Below are 17,561 nucleotides of genomic sequence, written 5' to 3' on the forward strand. Positions count from 1 at the left end.
TCCCCCTAGGACTCTCCGACAGCTGCTAGCACGTCTGTTGATCCTACAGCTCCACTCCCCAGTGATGCAAAAGAGCTCTGGCCTGGACTGGATGTGGAGATCCTGAACCTCACTGAGATGTGGGGGGAGGAGTCCAACCTCCAGGATCGCCACACCAAGAAAAAGAACATAGACATCTACAATAGGATCGCCACCAGCCAGGCAGAGAAAGGCCACAGCAGGAGCCTGGAGCAGGGCAGGCTCAAAATAAAAAAGCTGTGCCAGGCCTACCATAAGGCCATGGAGCAGAGAGAACACCCTGGAGCAGCACTTCAGACTTGCTGCTATTATGAGCAGTTGAATGCCATCCTGGGGGTGGGGGAGGAGGCTGGTTCTCTCTCCCACTGTGGTCATTGAGTCTGGCCAAGACATGCCTGGCATCAGCCTGCAGAAGGGCAGGTTGGCAAAGGATGACGACGACACGGAGGTAGCGGCAGCCAGCCAGGCAACAATGTCCAAGAGCCAGGAGCTGCTCCTGATCTTGGAGTTGGTCTCCTCTCCCCCCCCCATACCAGGGCATCTTTCAGGCTTCCTATTACTCTGGGAAGGGCACTGCTGGTGAGTTCTCTAGCTTTCCCTAGCTACAAGCAGGGTCAGGTGACTGGCTGCAAGCTCCTCTCAGCGTACTCAGTGTGGGGGTTGCACAACAGCTTCTTCACGTATGTACATGGAGCACCAGTCCGGAGCACTCAGCTTCATGACGCTCTCACACAGGAACTACTTGATCCTTCTCACCAGGTTCCTGGAGAGGCCTGCCTTATTCCAGCCTCCTTGGTGGGACACCTTCCCACAGCAAGCCACCACTAAGGTGGCAGCCAGAGCATACAGGCCACCCAGAGGCAGGCACCAGTCTCAGTCCCTCCCTGAGCCCTCTCCGCCATTCCAGATTCTTTTCCCATTCCCTCCCGTTGTATGTCCCTCAAATAAAGATTCCTGTTTTTAAAGAACAACGTATTTATTGTTTGCTCTGGAGGGAAGGGGGAGATGGGAGAAGGTGGGACAGAGGAAGGGAGAGAGGAGAAGGGAGGGGTGGGGGTTGAAAGGCACACACAGGGAATACAGGGGCCCTTTGTGGACAGCCATGAGGGAGAGTATCAGAACTGGCCTTGCATAAAACTGTCCTTCAAGGCTTCTCTGATGAGCACAGCCCCTTGTTATGCTCTCCTGATGCCATTGGTGTTCTGATAAGGTGTTCTGCCTCAGCCATCCACCCTGGCAGAAAAGTCTCCCCTTTGTTTTCACACAGGTTGCAGAAACATCACAAAGGAGACGTTGCACTCGCTGAGGTCCAGGTGAGTGAGGAGACTCCTGAACCTCTCCTTTACATGCCCGAATGCACATTCTGCCACCATTCTACACCTGCTCATCCTGGTGTTGCAGTCTTTCTTACTGGGGTCCAGGCTTCCCATGTAGGGCATCACAAGCCAAGGGTAGGCTGCGTCACCTAGGATCATGATGGGAAGGTCTATCTCTCTAACTCTGATGTTGTCATCTGGGAAAAAAGTGTCTGTGTGCATCTTTCAAAAGAGGCAGGAGTTCCAAAAGATGAGAGTATCGTACACCTTTCCTGACCATCCAACACTGATGTTGATGCAGCATCTCTTGTGGTATGTAAGTGCCTGCAGCATCATGGAGAAGTATCCCTTTTGGTTGATGAACTCCAAGACACAGTTGGGGGCCAGGATGAGGATGTGTGTGCTGTCTATTCCCACCTCTTCCCTCTCACCCCCACAGCTGGAGGAGCCCACGGTGGCAAAGATGCTATTCACGTTGCCCAGAGTGACGACCCTCAGTAGCAGCACATGATTGATGGCCTTGGCTACTTCTATGAGCACACAAGCAATATGGATTTCCCCATCCCTAACTGGTTCCTGACTAAACAGTAGCAGTCCGACATATTGAGCTTCCAGAGGATGATGGTGTGAAAGCAGAACTAAGGGAGAGGAGATTTGGGTGGCCACTTCAGGTTTTGTCAGCAGCAGAGCAAGAGTCTGGTTCACTCTGACTCCTGCTAACGCGAGAGCTAGAAGAGACGCTGCGTTCGCCTCTCTGTCTCGCTCTCCAAGATAAGAGTGGAATGCTGACCTCAGTGAGAACCTTGGAGATAAGACAGTGTCCGATGGGAACTGAGTGGGCAGGGAAGTAATTGTTTAATGTTATATGTAACTGAAAGGTATATATATATTGGTTTTTAATTGTTTTGTATTTGAAGATCCGCTTATGCTGTCTTCCCTTGCAATACTGCTCGAATAAACTGCCTCTGGCAACTTGTTGCTTAAACACAACACAGAGTGAAGGCTCGGTATCTTCCACAATGGCCATGCACTTCTGCATGGGGATGGTGGGTCTCATGCAGGTGTCCTGTTGCCGGAGGGGCAAGCCACCTCGTAACTCCAAGAAGGTGGCCTTGTGCATGCGACAGTTGTTCATCCACTGCTGATCATCCAATCCCTGCATGATGGAACAGACTGAGCTCAACTCCCAACACCAGAAGCAGCATTCAACTGCGTCTAGGGGATTGAGGGGCATGCGCAGCAGAAGCACTGGGACTTGGTTGAGAAGGGACTGCAGGCCACACCAGGGTTCATGCTCCTCCTCCTCCTCCTCCTGCTGGAACAACATGCTGGGGGGTCCGGAGTCCAGTGGGGAGCCCTGAGGGATCTGCTGTTGGACATCTTGAGGCGCAGCACAGGAGCCATGAGCATGGCACTGCTTTAAAGCTGCTTTGTCCAGCTCCATGGTGGCAGTGCTATGGTGTCCGCATGGGCAACTGCAGCACGAGAAGGGGCGTGCTCACCATGCCCTTTTCTGTCTCACAACTGGGGAGGTGTGCCTGGCAAGATGCAAGCATAGAGAGGAGCTTGTGTAAGCAGTTGGTGCAATTTGTTGGACTGAGCAGACACAGGAAGTATCCCTCCTGGCACACTCCCCATAGTGCTTCTGGGGGCTCTAAGTCCAAGGCAGGCTCCATTAAATGTGGATGCGCTATTTTGGGCTAATTTTGAGGCTTCCTCATAATGAGGACATGCAAGTTCGAATTTATTAAATCAGGTGCCCAAAAGTAAAAATTAGTTATTTCTAAATAGTTTTCTAGTGTAGACATGGCCTTAAAAATTATTTGCTTACAAAATCAGACAAAAATATGAAAGTGGCACAAAATGCTGTTACTAAAAAATGCTTACTGTTCTCATTTTACCATATCATTTATAAATCAACTGGAGTCTAAATCTTGTACTTATTTCAGTACATAGTATATAGAGCAGTATAAACAAATCACTGTCTTTATGAAATTTTAGTTTGCATTGACTTTGCCAGTGCTTTTAATATGTAGTCTGTTGAGAAGCTAGGCAAGTATATAGATATGTTAATGTACCTCCTCAGAGAACTCTATGTATTCCCAGGGGTAATGCAACCCTGGTTGAGAATCACAGATTTAACTAATTGTATTATACAGAAATAGTGTAGTCATTTAAGTAGTTTGTGAGCATTGTAGTGGTTCTCACTGTTTTCTGTTCTAGAAGTCATCAGAACCCATTCAAAGGAACAGTATGCATTAGGCTAGCCCTTGTATCTAATATATATTTTAGAAACTATGTGTGTCTATCCATCCAAGTTTCTGTTTGTTCATGAACTCCTCCTAAAAGGTAATAGCTAGGGCCACCAAATTTGCTATGCAGCTACCTCTTATGCTAACTTATAGCAAGGTAAAGATTTGATTGTGCCAGGATAATGGGATGTGCCTGGAATTCAACTGTTTTTCATACAATGGAAAAGGAGGGGTCTGGGAGGAGGGACAGTTATACTGTAGAAGGACCATAGAAAGGCAACAAGACAGTAGAGATGGGAACCAGGACAGCTATAACCCCAATGAGTCAGCAGGAGGCAGGGATGGAGACAGGGACAGCTATCTGCTATATATTTAAGAGTTTGTCTGCGTGTGTCTGACCCCAAGCCAGGGAAAAATGCATCCCTCCACAAGGTGTGCCCCCTGCAGCTGCAGTGGCCATGGAAAGGCACTTCTCACCTGGCCCCAAGCTGCTGCACTTAGAGAGGACTGGGGTTCTCCTCTCTCCCTGGATCAGCCTGCATACTGAAGCCCACGTGTCCAGCCCCACTCACAACAATTATTTCAATGAAGAAAAACTAAACTTATTTGAGTTAAGGACCCAAGCAACACAGGGTAATTCTTCTGGTATTTACATATAGTAAATTAACAGGATTATCTGAGAGTCACCTGTACCAAATTAGTGTATTTTTGTTGCATAGGAAGAAAAAGACCATAATAGAGGTTTTATATCTGCAACAGAAAAGGCAACTCTTAATAAATTTAGTCTTTTTTTCCTGTTCTTAGTTCATGTAGCAGTCCTATAGACTTTTTTATTTGTAACTATTACACCATTTCCGATAAAACATTGCAGCTAGATTAGCAACAAATTGGCTGAATATTGATTTTTGTTGATTTTACATGCATATTTACTAAAAAGACCATGATGCATAATAAGAAAGTGGGGTGGAAGTGTGGTATTTGGCAGCATACTACACATCTGGTCACCCCAGGGACAGCAAGTGGCATATCCTGGCTCCTGAAAAACAGTTGGACAGTGATAGGAGTGACATTTGGGGTGACACCAGACTTATTTTGTAATGTAGTATCAGCCAAATCCCACCTCCTTACTCAATCACCATGTACAAAAAAGGGCAGTGTAGGGACGGGTATGACATTTGGCAATTTATTGCATAGGAACGAAGCTTCAGGTCAATGAATGGAACATCTCCACACCTTCAGGACAGTCTGTCAGTGGAGCATGTCATTTAACGTTACTGAAATGTATTTTGTCATATACATCCCAAATCTCTATAAGATTATTTAATAAATAAGTGTAAGCTAAATTTTCAAGCATATTACTGTGATATTTCTAAAAATTTTGACTTCTGAATGAGGAACTACAAACCATCAACAACAACCTGGTACCAAAAGCAAGAATTGGGAATAAGGAACAACTTCAGCCTCATGGCCAGCCTTTGGAACAATCCTGTTTTTCATATTCATGGACTCCATCAACAGGAATAATTCAAATGGAAAAGCTAAGACATTTGTACATGCAGATGACACAGCAATGTAGGCGACCCCAAAAGACAACGCTAAAGGAAATAACAAACCAGTGATATGGCCACCTAGACAGGCATGGGATGAAAACAAGCATTACTAAGATACAGGTCATGTGGCTCATTAGAGGTGCCACATAAATCAGACATAATAGTACTTACATAAAGAGATACATTTTGAAATGCAAGTTTTAGAACAAACGTCAAAGTCCCTGATACAGCTGATAAAATACAAGAAGCATTACTTTGCTGATTTGGATACATAGAGGGGATGAATGGAGGGGACCTTTTGAAGACAGCAAGGTAGAAGTAGTTACTAGGAAAGAGTGTTAGGAAAGCCAAAAAAGTGATGGATGGACTGCCTCAAAAAATACAGAAAGCAGATGGACCTTAGTAACATGGTGAACAAACGAAGATGCCTGATGTTTGCATGCAACCAGACTCTAGTCAACAGGATAAGGAGAAGAAGATTATTATGTATTAGCTGTGATATCTGATACCTGAAGAGGAAAAAAATCCAAGCCTGTTAAAAATAAGGTAGGAAAAAAACCTTACTAATTGTACCCGATCCAACCTCACTTTTCACAAAGCTAAAACTTGAACTACAGTTAGTAGTCAAGAGCATAACACTGATATAAGCTCTCACTCAGAGAACTTAATATAGATATTATACAAGAGAAATTAAAGCCAGCATTTTATAAAAGTGTATTTTTCAGAAATAATTTAACTGCCGATTAGTCTCATTTCCAGGGGAACTGTAGGAGAGAGACAGCTGCTAGCCAGCAGTTGATTATTAAAACTCTGTCATTGTCTCATGCTAGCTGTCTACTGAAAACAAAAATGGCAAATTTCAAAAAATGGCAACTTCAGATATTTAGACATTTTAGAGTTTTAAAGTCAGTAGTCCTTTTCAAAATATAATACAATATAAAATACAATGACAAAATATAATACAATATAAAATACAATGACAAAACCAACATCACTTATAGAATATCTATAGATATACAAAATACATGATGAAATGGGATAAAATACATATTTTTACTGACACAAGTATGAAACTCCTGCACTAGTTAAAATGTATAACAAAGCCAAGAGTGAGTTCTCCTGGTAAACACAAACAAATTCAAATAAACAATTTGCATTATGGTGATGATATTTTCTATTTATACTCTTTTAAACAAATGAAAAAATAGGCTAGCATTTTCCTTAGAACTATTTTTGTATTACTCTATCTACAACAGTGGTCTCCAATCTTTTTAAGCACAAGATCATTTTTTGAATAAGTTAGCCCAGGATCTCTCTCAAACCACAATAACTCTGCCCTGCACCTTCTCTAAGACCCTGTCCCTGTACCACCCCTTCACCGAGGCTATGCCCTTCTCACTCTGTGAAGATGGGGACTCGGCGCCTTCCTGCCTCTGTCTCACCCACCCTTCACAACAAGCAGGAGGCTCCAAAGGGGTAGCTCTGAGGCTCTGGGCAGGAGCAACAGGGAAGTGTGGGGAAAGGGCAGCTGAAGTGCTGGTACTTGATAGTCTCCCAGCCAAACTAGTCAGGATCACCTGTCAGAGGCTTCAAGATTACCAGTAGATCCTGATCTACTGGTTGGTGACCACTAATCTACAATATCAAGCTCTCTTAGATACCATGTGCAGTACATAGTGACTAATATTTTTAAAACTTTTAAGATGTAGCTATAGTAGAGCTTTTCCAAAGATCAGGTATTATAATGATGAGGTCTTCTATCTCACACCCTGCCAAAGCTTTAACTGAATGCTGTATATCAACAGGAAACCTATAATCCCCTCTATCCAATAGGACACAGCAAGTGTTTCTAACCTTTTAATTCTCTAATAACCCTTAAATCTGTCACTAGTCCAAGAGCAAATATTGGCAGTCCTAGATGCTGGCTCAGTTAACTTTTCAATCCCTGCTGTGGAGACAGATGAAAACATTTTTCTGTCAATTATTTTAAAATAAACATGTATTTTAAAAGTGCTCAGAGATTTAGAATATGAAATGTAATCCTGTTAAAGACAGATTAGAAGGCAAAGCATGAGGAGAAGGTCAAGAGACAGAAGGTGGAAAATAAATAAAATTAATTTCAGGGCAGCTTATTTTGTTTGAACCAAAGGATTTACTGTATTACTATGCAGCCCAAATATGGTGTAAATATTTATATAGTACCTTTCATCAAAGGATCTCAAAGCACTTGACAAACTAAACCTCTAACACCCCTATGAGGTTAGTCTTTTGCAGATATGGAACCATTGCAGAAAAGTTCAGTGAAATTTGCCCAAGGATATACAGGAAGTTGTGGAAGAACTAGACACAACGCTTGGAGGAGACACAGTTCTGGGCTCGTAATGTCTGTTCTATAAATATTACACACAAAAATCTACACTGAAAGAATATAAAGGCTTCAAAGTCAAGCTCTCAAAACTACTGAGGAGAGCAAAGGGAGAGCATTGGGAACACAAAAGAGACTGTCTTCCTTCTCTCAGTTCCTGTGCCTGACATAACAGTGCTTCTGGAAACCAAGAGGAGTAATTGCAGGGAAGGTCCTGCTGAGCCCCTGCAGTCCTAAGCAGGAGTGCGTTCTATTGTTTGTGGGGCTGATGCTTAAACATTCAGTCAACACTGGAGCTGTGAGGGGAAAGAGCATGATTAACACAGGCAGTATTTTCAGAAATGTTAATGCTGCCATGCTCAAAAAAGTTGCTATTAAACACTTGTGAACTAAGAAAAGGCTCATAACCTGATATTATTTGGATGAATTTTCACATGGACGGGAAACAGCTACTTCTTGACTCCACAGCAACCCCTCACCACATCTCCTGTCAAATATAATGTCCCTTTCCCAATATATGAAACTTCTCTGCAAAATGGCTTTAAGAATTTTTTTCTTACATGGGCAAACAATGCACTCTTCTTCCATCCTCATTCTCAGAAACAGCTGAACAATTCTCGGTGAAACTTTCAAAAAATAATGAGACTGAAATATTCATCCAACATGGAAAATTTCAGCCTGAAAGGCAGAAGAGATGATAGCATCTGTTGGTGAGACACACAAGCTTTTGAGCTCACCAACAGATCTGGAAAATACACTAGGCATGTCACAGCTCAATACAAGATGGAACAGATTGTTTAGCGTAAGTGGCTCACATCTATGTCAATCAGTTCCGTCTTACACCCTGAGTGTCACAACTCAGTGTGACTACACTGCACCATAGTTTGAAATAAGATTCACAATTTGAGCTACGTAAATTGTGTATCTTATTTCAATCTTATTTCAAAATAGCTTATTTTGTATTTTGGTGCTGTCTACACAGCGCCAAATTTCAAAATAACCTCTGCTATTCCTAAATGTTCCTTACTCCTCATGGAATGAGGTTTACAGGGACATCGGAATAGCGAGCCCATTATATTTTGAAACAACAGGCTTGCTGTGAAGACATGGGATCGCTATTTCGGGTTACTCCGGTATCCCAAAATAGCACTGCAGTATAGCTGTAGCTTCAGTGACAGTCGGCCCACTGAAAGAGATTACCTCACCCTTCTTGTATCTAATATCCTGAGAGCTACACAGTTACAACATTGCATACGTAGCCTGAATGGTTTAAGTTTGGCAAAATTATAAGCAACCAAAATCGTGGACTTTCAATGGAAAGTGTCAGGCAACCTTAAATATAAATAAGCCTATCTATGTCATCTATAATATACATTTTGTATTTATGTATTACATAAATGACGTAGATTAACCAATGTATAAAATTAATTCATCAAGTAAATTTATTAAAGACTTACAAGGCATGCAAACAGTTTTTATTACTTACTTGGCTGCTTCTTCATTAAGTATCTTTAAGTAATGTTTCACTGGGCAGAGGAGCTCAGGAATTTCCAAGAGGGCAATCTGTAGTAAAGGAGCTTTCACTTGGGAACGTATAGCTGGGACCAAAATTTGGAGTTCTGTCTCCAAGCGAGAGAGCGTGCTGACTATCAAGAAGAACTCTTGAGTTGAACACTGAAAGTGTAATACGTTTTAGTTTAAATTGTTACAACATTATATGTTCCACGATTCCCATATTACAACCTATTTAAATTAGACAAACTACATAGTTAATTTTTAAGTATTAAAATACTATTTGATAATCTGATATTCAAAAGATAAACCGGATGATTAACGTATTTATTAGTAACTTATTACAGTAGTGCCAAGGAACTGACTTAAAATGGGCGCTGGCAGTGAGGCCTGGCAGTGGAGATGATGGGGCTGGGAAGTACTGGCAGGGGAAGTAGGGCAGGGAGTCCCAAGAAGAGGAGTCAGCAGCCAGCAGGGGAGTATTGATGTCCCCTGGTCCAGCAAAACTCCCTGGTCTGTCCTGTTCAGGTCCCAGGGATTCTGGACCACGGAGGTCCAACTTGCAGAACATGATTCAACATCTGGAAATTAAAGCTAGACAAATTCAGGCTGCAAATGTGCAAGTTACTGATCATGAGGCTGGAACAACTTATCAGTGATCATGGTGGATTCTCTGGCACTGAATTTTTAAATTCAAATTGGAGATTTTTTCCCTAAAAGTTCTGCTCTAGGAATTATTCTGGGGAAGTTTTAAGGGCTCTGCTACATAGGGGGACAGACTAAATGGTCATAGTGATCCCTTCTGGCTTCGAATCTATGAATCTAGATTCCTGCCTGGTCACACACTGTCCCGCATGTGACTCCGTTATGATTAGTATCTTTGAAGAATTGAACTTTTAGGGGCTATTTTATTGCTAGAAACCTCATAAAGGGAATAGGTGAACAGTTTCTGAGAGATAATGAAAATGCCCTTTATTTACTTACTCACATCATGGCATACTCAGGTTTTATTTTAGCAAGCGCTGAAAACCGACAGTTAAATTTGACACCTTTGAAAAACTGGATCATTTAGATTACAAATTGGAACGGAAATGTAAATGTAACACTGAAGAGAAATTAAATCTCACCAGATTTTTTTTAAAATCAAAGGTAACACTCATCTTTATTATAAATGAGAAGCTTTGAGAAAAGTACAAAAAAAATCATAATTCACATGAAGTAAGTATGGCAGAGATAAAAATCTCTTAAAGATCCTCTCAGCTTTAACCAGTAATATTTTAAAACTAACTTTGAACCACCTCGAGTATTAACTAGAAATCCTTTCAACATGAGAACAATAACTCATAGCTGGCAATTGCTGATGAGCAGAAAGTATGCAAGACACCATATTGATGTGCAATGTTTAGTGCTGTTTCTTGAATAGCATTAAAGAAGTACACTACCAGCCAAACTGTTTTCAGCAAACCCTGAAAGAGGGTCACGAAGATTTGCTGTTCACAGCCACCGTCAACAGTAGATTGAGGAAGGGGCTTGTGCTGAGGGGAGACTAGGGGGCTAGGGCAGGAGAAGAAAGGGGCAGGCTCCAAGCAGCAGGGTAGAGGAGAGATAAATGCCAGGGGATCAAGAGGAAACAATGAGGAAAAGGCGGGGGAGAGGGGAGAAGGTGTCAGTGGGCGGTGCGAGAAGGGAAGGGACAGGGAGATGCTGGAAGAGGAAAGGGGAGGACCAATGAGGGCAAGAGGGGGGGAAGCGAAAGGGGAGGAGTGGGTGCCGGGAAAAGAGGGGTTGAAAGGAGGGATGGATATGAGGAAGGCAAGGGATGGAGCAAGTCATGTGTGAGGGCATATGGGGAACTGGGACAGAGAGTGCTAAGGGGGTGGGCACTAGGGAGAAAGAGGGCAAGGAGGGCAGGGATAGTGAGGGAAAGGGGAGGCACCAGAAGGATGCAGGGGTAAGGGAAGGTGCAGGTGCCAGGAGTATTGTGGAGGTTAAGCAAAAAGGCAGACACATGGAGTGGGGGGACAGCCACCAGAGGACAGAGGCAGGGCAGGTGAGTAGAAAGAGGTGTTAGGAGAGGTGATGAGGAGGGATAGCTACAGATGATCAGAGTGGGGCTAGAGGAAGAGGAGGCACGGGGGAAGAGAAGGGTGGGTGCAAGGGTCAAACAGAATGGGGAGGGGGGGCAGGTCCCCAAAGGGCTGAGGGGAGTGAGAAGGACAGGAGCCAGGACAGCAGAGGAGGGTGAGGGATGGGGGGGGCAGGACCAGCAGCAAACACCATCTACTGAAATGATAGTTTTGCTATCCCTCTGCACACCTATTTTTATCCAAAATGAATTACCAACGTATTAAATATAACAGGAAATAAAAGAACATAAGGTACAGCATACATGATATTAGCACATTAATCTGCTTCAACTAAGAATCAGCAGTGTCTCATTAAAAGTAATTTTTATTAAAATGTTCAAATAAGTTTATAAATTACAGAATTTATGCACATTAACATTAAACTGCAAACAGTAACAGTTAACTACAGCAAAGTTATTTTCACTTGGGCTATGTCTAGACTATGCAGAAGATTCGAAAGAGGATATGCAAATTCTGCGGGATATTCAGCAGAGCTTTCGAAAGTGAAAGTAGTCGGGACGCAGCTTTTTTGGCAACCCCAACCCTTTTTTTGAAAAGCCTCTCTTCCTCAAAAAATTAGGTTTACACAGTTTTTTGAAAAAGGGAGGGGTGCCGAAAAAGCCACATCCCAACTACTTTCACTTTCGAAAGCTAGGCTTCCAACTTTTGAAGCAATGCTTTCGAAAGTGATATCGGAAGGAGATATACAAATTCCTGCAGAATCTTTTGAATCTTCTGCATAGTCTAGATGAGCTCTTTTTGAAGATATTTTTAGATAAAAATACACAATTTAAATGTGCTGCTTTAGGGAACAACTGAATGCATACCAATCTATAGGATTCCTCATCTGCTAAGAGACCCAATAGATATTATGTGACTACAGAGATCTATATATTTTGCATCAGTTATAAGAACAAAATTTTGAATTGTCATCTAATACTGCTATGGCTTTTTTTTTCTCAAACTTAAAACAATATATTATTGGCCCTATTGGTGTTAAACTTGGACTCTACTGCAAGAAAAAAAATGTTTGTGATTTCATCTTCTACCCTCTTATTAAGTAAAATTTAACTTTAACTAAAGTTAAGAAAAAGTAAATTGAAATAAATATGTTTAAGTATTTCCTATAAAAAGTATGAAAGCACATTTAAGCATGCTGACACACAGTGCCAACTCTTTGTTTCCTAGACAGATTTGTTAGATAACTATTTACCTTTTTGTGATAAATACTACAGAGTCCTCTCTCTATGTCTGGCATCTTACACAGGTGATTTTGAATTTCACCAAACACACTGGATTCCGACAGGAGAATTTCAGACACAGCATCAAGTCGGGCATTTATGTCACTGGAAAACAACAACAAATCATGAGATCTGTAACTAAAATTTCAACTTCTTTAAAGAAGGGAACATGGCTGTCCAACATTTTGGACTATGGTTAAACCCATGCTATCATATATAAAGTAATATTAAATGTTAAGACATTGTTTATATTTGAGCATGATTAAAATTATCAAAAACCTCAAACGCATTCTTGAAATAATTTTCTCAGAGCTCCAGGGGGTAAAGTTGCCACCGTTGTAGGGCCTTTACTGTTTTGACTACACTGAAGAAACAAAGAGCAGAATGTACAGTGGTCCCGACTGGATTCTTTGTGTTCTAATTTGAAGTGCACCAGCTAGCACACTTACAACCATGCCAAGTTCCATAGACTATGGTGGTAGGGTTTATAACTTTACCAAAACCTAAAATATGCACCTGCATACCACCTAGATTTTATCAGTTTATCTTATTAGTTCAATGAAGGCTCAAATATGGTACTACTCAAACTGGATAATAGCTTGTAATCCTCCCCGACTACTGAAAAACCACATTTGAGACTTTCCATAAAAGTTCTACGTTCCTCCAACACAACCTTCAAAAGTTGTGCTCTCTGAAGTAGTAATGAAGAGATACACGTCTCAGAAGTTACAGACAAACTATTCATTTTCTTGAGTTTTAAGGGATTGAAAATGGTGTGCACAAACAATAAGGACATTCTCAGGAAAAATAAATTTAATGAACACTAATTATTGAGATTATAATTCCCTTTAAAATGTTTCTAGATGCTTAGTTAAAAAAAAAAGAAACTCTGGAAAGTAAGGAAAGTTTCAGTTTCCAGCTCTTTTCCCATATCCCCAACTATTCTCCACATGTGCGTTATATATCTTATTAGCTAACCTTATCCACCAACCTTATCCACATTTCCAAATGAGTGACCCACAATACACATATCTGTATCAGTGGCACATATCTGTATCAGTGGCACATGGCAGGCACACTGACAACTTGCCAGGATTCTGAACATTTCACCTAATTTGCATGCAAGTCTGTATGGAGCAAGATACAGGTCTTCAAAAACAAAACAAAACAAAACATGCTAGCTAACATGTTTTAGTTTATTGGTGTTTAACACTTAGTAGCATCTCATCTTTAGGGGTGACCTCAACCAGTCTTCCACAATTACAACTAACAGAATAAATCTGAGGGGTTTTTTTTTAAAGTATGGATGTAAACCAATATGTTTCATGGTATGAGCCTAACTAATGGGGCTGTAGTTTCTTGTACCTTTCTCCATATCACCTAGATCAGAGAGACTACTGGTGTAATCCAACGCCTAGGTTCCAATTAATATTAATATTTTTGAACTATGGGGCTATCCGCCACAGCTGGATCATAGCCTCTCCTCCTACCTGTGCCATAGCAGGAGGGGGACCATCACTAGCCCTTTCTGTGGACCTGGATCAGGATCAGGACTGGGGACAAGATGCTGCAGCCAGGTATGGGTTGAGCTCCAATTGGGGGCTTGTTGGACAGGCTTCATTTTTAATGTAAGTAAAATATTAAGTTAAAAAAAAGATTTCAACATTGTATTTATTAATAGCAAAGGTGGGAACCCTTTTTTGGGTTGGGAGCCTACAGAAAAGTCAGTTGGGGACTACACAAGAAAGAAGGGGAAAAAAGCCCCTTCAAAACCTCCCAACCCTCAATGATGTGGCCAGCCAACTGAAACTTCCCTGGTGCTCCATCCCCAGGGTAAGGTGGGGAAAGGACTGAGGTTCAAGGCCTCAGGCCAGATTAATTCCAGTGTTAGTGGATTTTGTGGGCCCTCTAGGCTATGTGGGGGAACCAAAAATGAGGGGTTCAGTGTGTAGGTCAGGGCTGCCAGTAAGTGAGATAGGAACTGGCCAGGAGGTGGGGTGTAGGAGAGGCTAAGGGTGCAAGGTCTGGGTGGAAGCTAGGGGGCAAGAGTGATCTGGGAGCAGGGCGTCTGACCGGAGAGAGGGGGCAGGAGCTGTCTGGGGGGAAGAGTGTCTGGCCGGGTGGAGGGGGGCAGGAGTAGGTTGGGGCAGGGTCTTAGTAGGGGATTGAGTGAAGGACTGGGGGTGCAGGGTCTGGGCATGAGGGGGTGGGGGCACTTGTCTTCAGGCCCCACATGGATCCCAGGCTTGGTCTTCCACTGCTCCCATTAGGTGGGATCTGGCCAATGAGAGCACAGGAAAAGGCTTCAGACAGCACGCTGCTGTTTCCCCAGCCTAGTAGGGGGAGTGCTCCCCCCAACACAGCAAGAGTGGGGGCTTTCTCTCCCTCCTGCCTTGCTGTGTGGGGAGAGAAGGGCAGACTCGGGGCTTTCTCTTCCTCCTGCTTCCCCTGCTGCAAAGCTCAGGGCTTCATCCCCCAAACCCAGTGAGGTTCAGGGATTTCTCTCCTCCACCCCACAGTGGGAAGCCAGTGCCAGTGCTCCAGTCATCCAAAGAAGGAGGAAGGGCGAGGGGCTGCAGCACCAAGCAAAGGGGGCCCAGACCACTCAGGTCAGTGCTGCCAGGTGCCTCCTCACCTGCCTTGCACATGTGCCACTCGCTGCTGCAGTCCCGTGCATGGCTGGGAGGAATGGAGGCAGTCTGGGGGCTGGGCTTGGGTCTCAACGGAGCGGCTCAGCATTGGGGTGAGGACGCAGCCACTCAGTGTGCGGTGGAGAATGGAGCGCTGGGACACTGGGAACCTCTCCCTGCACCTGGCACTTCCCTTGAGCCTGCTGGCCCAGCAGCGCCAAAAACAACAGTGGCCCAAGCAAGCAGCCCTGGAGCAAGTCCCTAAACAGTGTCCAGGGAAGGGAGCCTGTGAGACGCCAGAGTGATGTGCTAATATTACTCTGTTGTTCCACAGGAAAAGTTGTTTTGTTTTCCAGATAGCTAGTGAGAGAGAGCAAGCAAGAGCAAGAGAGCGAGAGAATAGCCCACAACAAATGTGAAGGCTAAAGGGAGAAATACACCAAAAGAGAAGACTGGCATTATTTCTGTGAATCCAGTTTCTTCATATCTGTCTTTATCGCTGTAGTATATGTAAGCATGACAGTCAAGTTCATGACAGACAACATATCCTCATGACCATACATTCTCCCAAAGAGTCATGCATAAGTAAACAGTGGCTATTACAAAAATCAGTGTACAGGTCATTTGGAAAGCACTTAAAATTCAGAAAGATTCTTTCATGAAACCTGGATAATACGATAATATGCCAATCAGTTCTACAATCTTCAATTTACTGTCATTTTCCAGCTAAAACCACATTGATTTCTTCCCAAAAAACAAACCCTTATTGTCCCTTCTCTTTGCTGAGCCATGAAAACTCAGAGCACAAGAAGATATATAGTGATGAAAACTTAATCATAAAATGTAAAGAAGTGTGCGATTGTAATGAAAGCAGGAATAAACAGGACTAGATCTTCCATAGATAAGCTTTACTGGTGATAGGATGCAGCAGCACTAAAGTATTTTTTTCTTTACAATCATCCAGAACAGAGGAAAAGGAATTTCTACACATACTGTTATATGCAGTATTGCTGTTACTGAATTGGTCCCAGGATATTAGAAAGAAAAGGTAGGTGAGGTAATATTTTGTATTGCACCTGTATTACACTCTGTATAAGCTCAAAACTTGTCTCTTACCAACAGAATTTGGTCCAGCAAAAGATAATACTTCACCCACCTTGTCCACTGAGAATGTAACTTTTTGGGAAAGGGACCTACCTTTTTTCTTTGTAAAGCACATCAACAACCCGCACATACATCACTGAAATAATTATCATCCCTTGTTGGTAGATAATTATGAGAGTTCAATTTGTAGACCTTGCAGCTGACTGTCTGATTTGCATCCACCATACAAATGTAAAAAAGGCTCCTCAGGTGAAGGGGAGAAAACCCAAATGCACAAATACAGAATGGGGGATAACTAGCTTGGCAGCACTGCTAAAAAGGATCTGGAAAGGAACTGGAATGGATCCGGAAGTTAGCAACAAAGACAATAAAAATGAATGGAATTCAAGCCATAGGCTGAAGGAACTATGTTTAGTTTGGAATATGTTTAGTTTGGAAGAGGAAATTAAGGTTGGATGTGATACCAATTTTTAGACACTTGAAAGGCTGCCATAAAAAGATGGAGAAAAGTTGTCCTCTCTTGCCATAGAACCAGGGGCACTGGCATTCAACTACAGCATAGCAAATTCAGATTGTATCTCTGGAAAAACTCTAACTGTACGAACAGTAGGACAATGGAAGAAAAACAGCCCAGGAAAGTTGTGGAATCTCCTTCACAGGAGGTTTTCAAAAAGTCTGGATAGCCATCTGTCTTGGATGTTGAAACACAACAAATCCTACAACTTAGCAGTGGGTTAGACACGAGACCACCTTTGGGAGGAATGATGGTGTGAGCGTAACTAGATTTTGTCCCCGAAGAATACTATATACGGAGGCTACGATGTGATGGTCTAGATCTCTGGCACTCATCTGGCTGAAATGATGGCCAGAAAAGAGGGTAATTTTTCAAGAAAGGTGCAGCAATGAGCATGTTGCTAGTGACTCAGATGGGGTTCAGTATATTTTGAAAGGACACAGTATAGATCCCAGAGCAGAATTGGACTTATCTGGGGATAATACCTCTCCAGGCCTTTGAGAAAACCGATCACATCTTGTGTGAAAAAACCAAAACTGATTGTTGACCTGGGGATAAAAGGCCAAGATGGACCTTAACTGAAGAGAGCTTGTTTCAGCTGCAGAGAGGACTACAAAGGTGCAATTTCCCATTGTGAATACCAGATGGAGAACCACTTCCATTCTGCAAACTAGGTGTTCCTGGGGGAGGGCTTTCAATTGATCAGTAAGACCTTGAAGATCTGCTCTGAATAAGCTTGATCCTCCGGATTCATCCATGGAGCTTCTATACTATCATATGAAGAAAGCTGAAATTCAGGTGGACCAGCTGACCATGGACTCAGAAGAGCTTTAGACGCTATAGTAGTGGCTCTACCAACAAGTGTAAGAGGATAGTTAAAGACAGCCTGGTCCATGCCAGGGCTATGAGAATGATCTGGATTTGATCCTGGTT

General features: G+C 42.8%; 1 protein-coding gene across 5 annotated transcripts in view; it reads right to left on the reverse strand.

Annotated features, from left to right (window-relative positions):
- MSH3 (mutS homolog 3) overlaps positions 1 to 17,561 on the reverse strand; it is a 224,647-nt gene that overhangs the window by 100,175 nt on the left and 106,911 nt on the right. For all 5 annotated transcript variants that reach the window (XM_075932217.1, XM_075932221.1, XM_075932220.1 and 2 more), the window contains 2 exons: positions 12,353 to 12,485; positions 8,988 to 9,175 (listed from right to left, as the gene is read on the reverse strand). In XM_075932217.1, coding sequence (XP_075788332.1) covers positions 8,988 to 9,175; positions 12,353 to 12,485 — 321 coding nt within the window. The remainder of the gene's footprint in view (positions 1 to 8,987; positions 9,176 to 12,352; positions 12,486 to 17,561) is intronic.

This window comes from Pelodiscus sinensis, chromosome 6 (assembly GCF_049634645.1).
Source record: "Pelodiscus sinensis isolate JC-2024 chromosome 6, ASM4963464v1, whole genome shotgun sequence".
In the NCBI taxonomy this organism is placed as follows: domain Eukaryota; kingdom Metazoa; phylum Chordata; order Testudines; family Trionychidae; genus Pelodiscus; species Pelodiscus sinensis.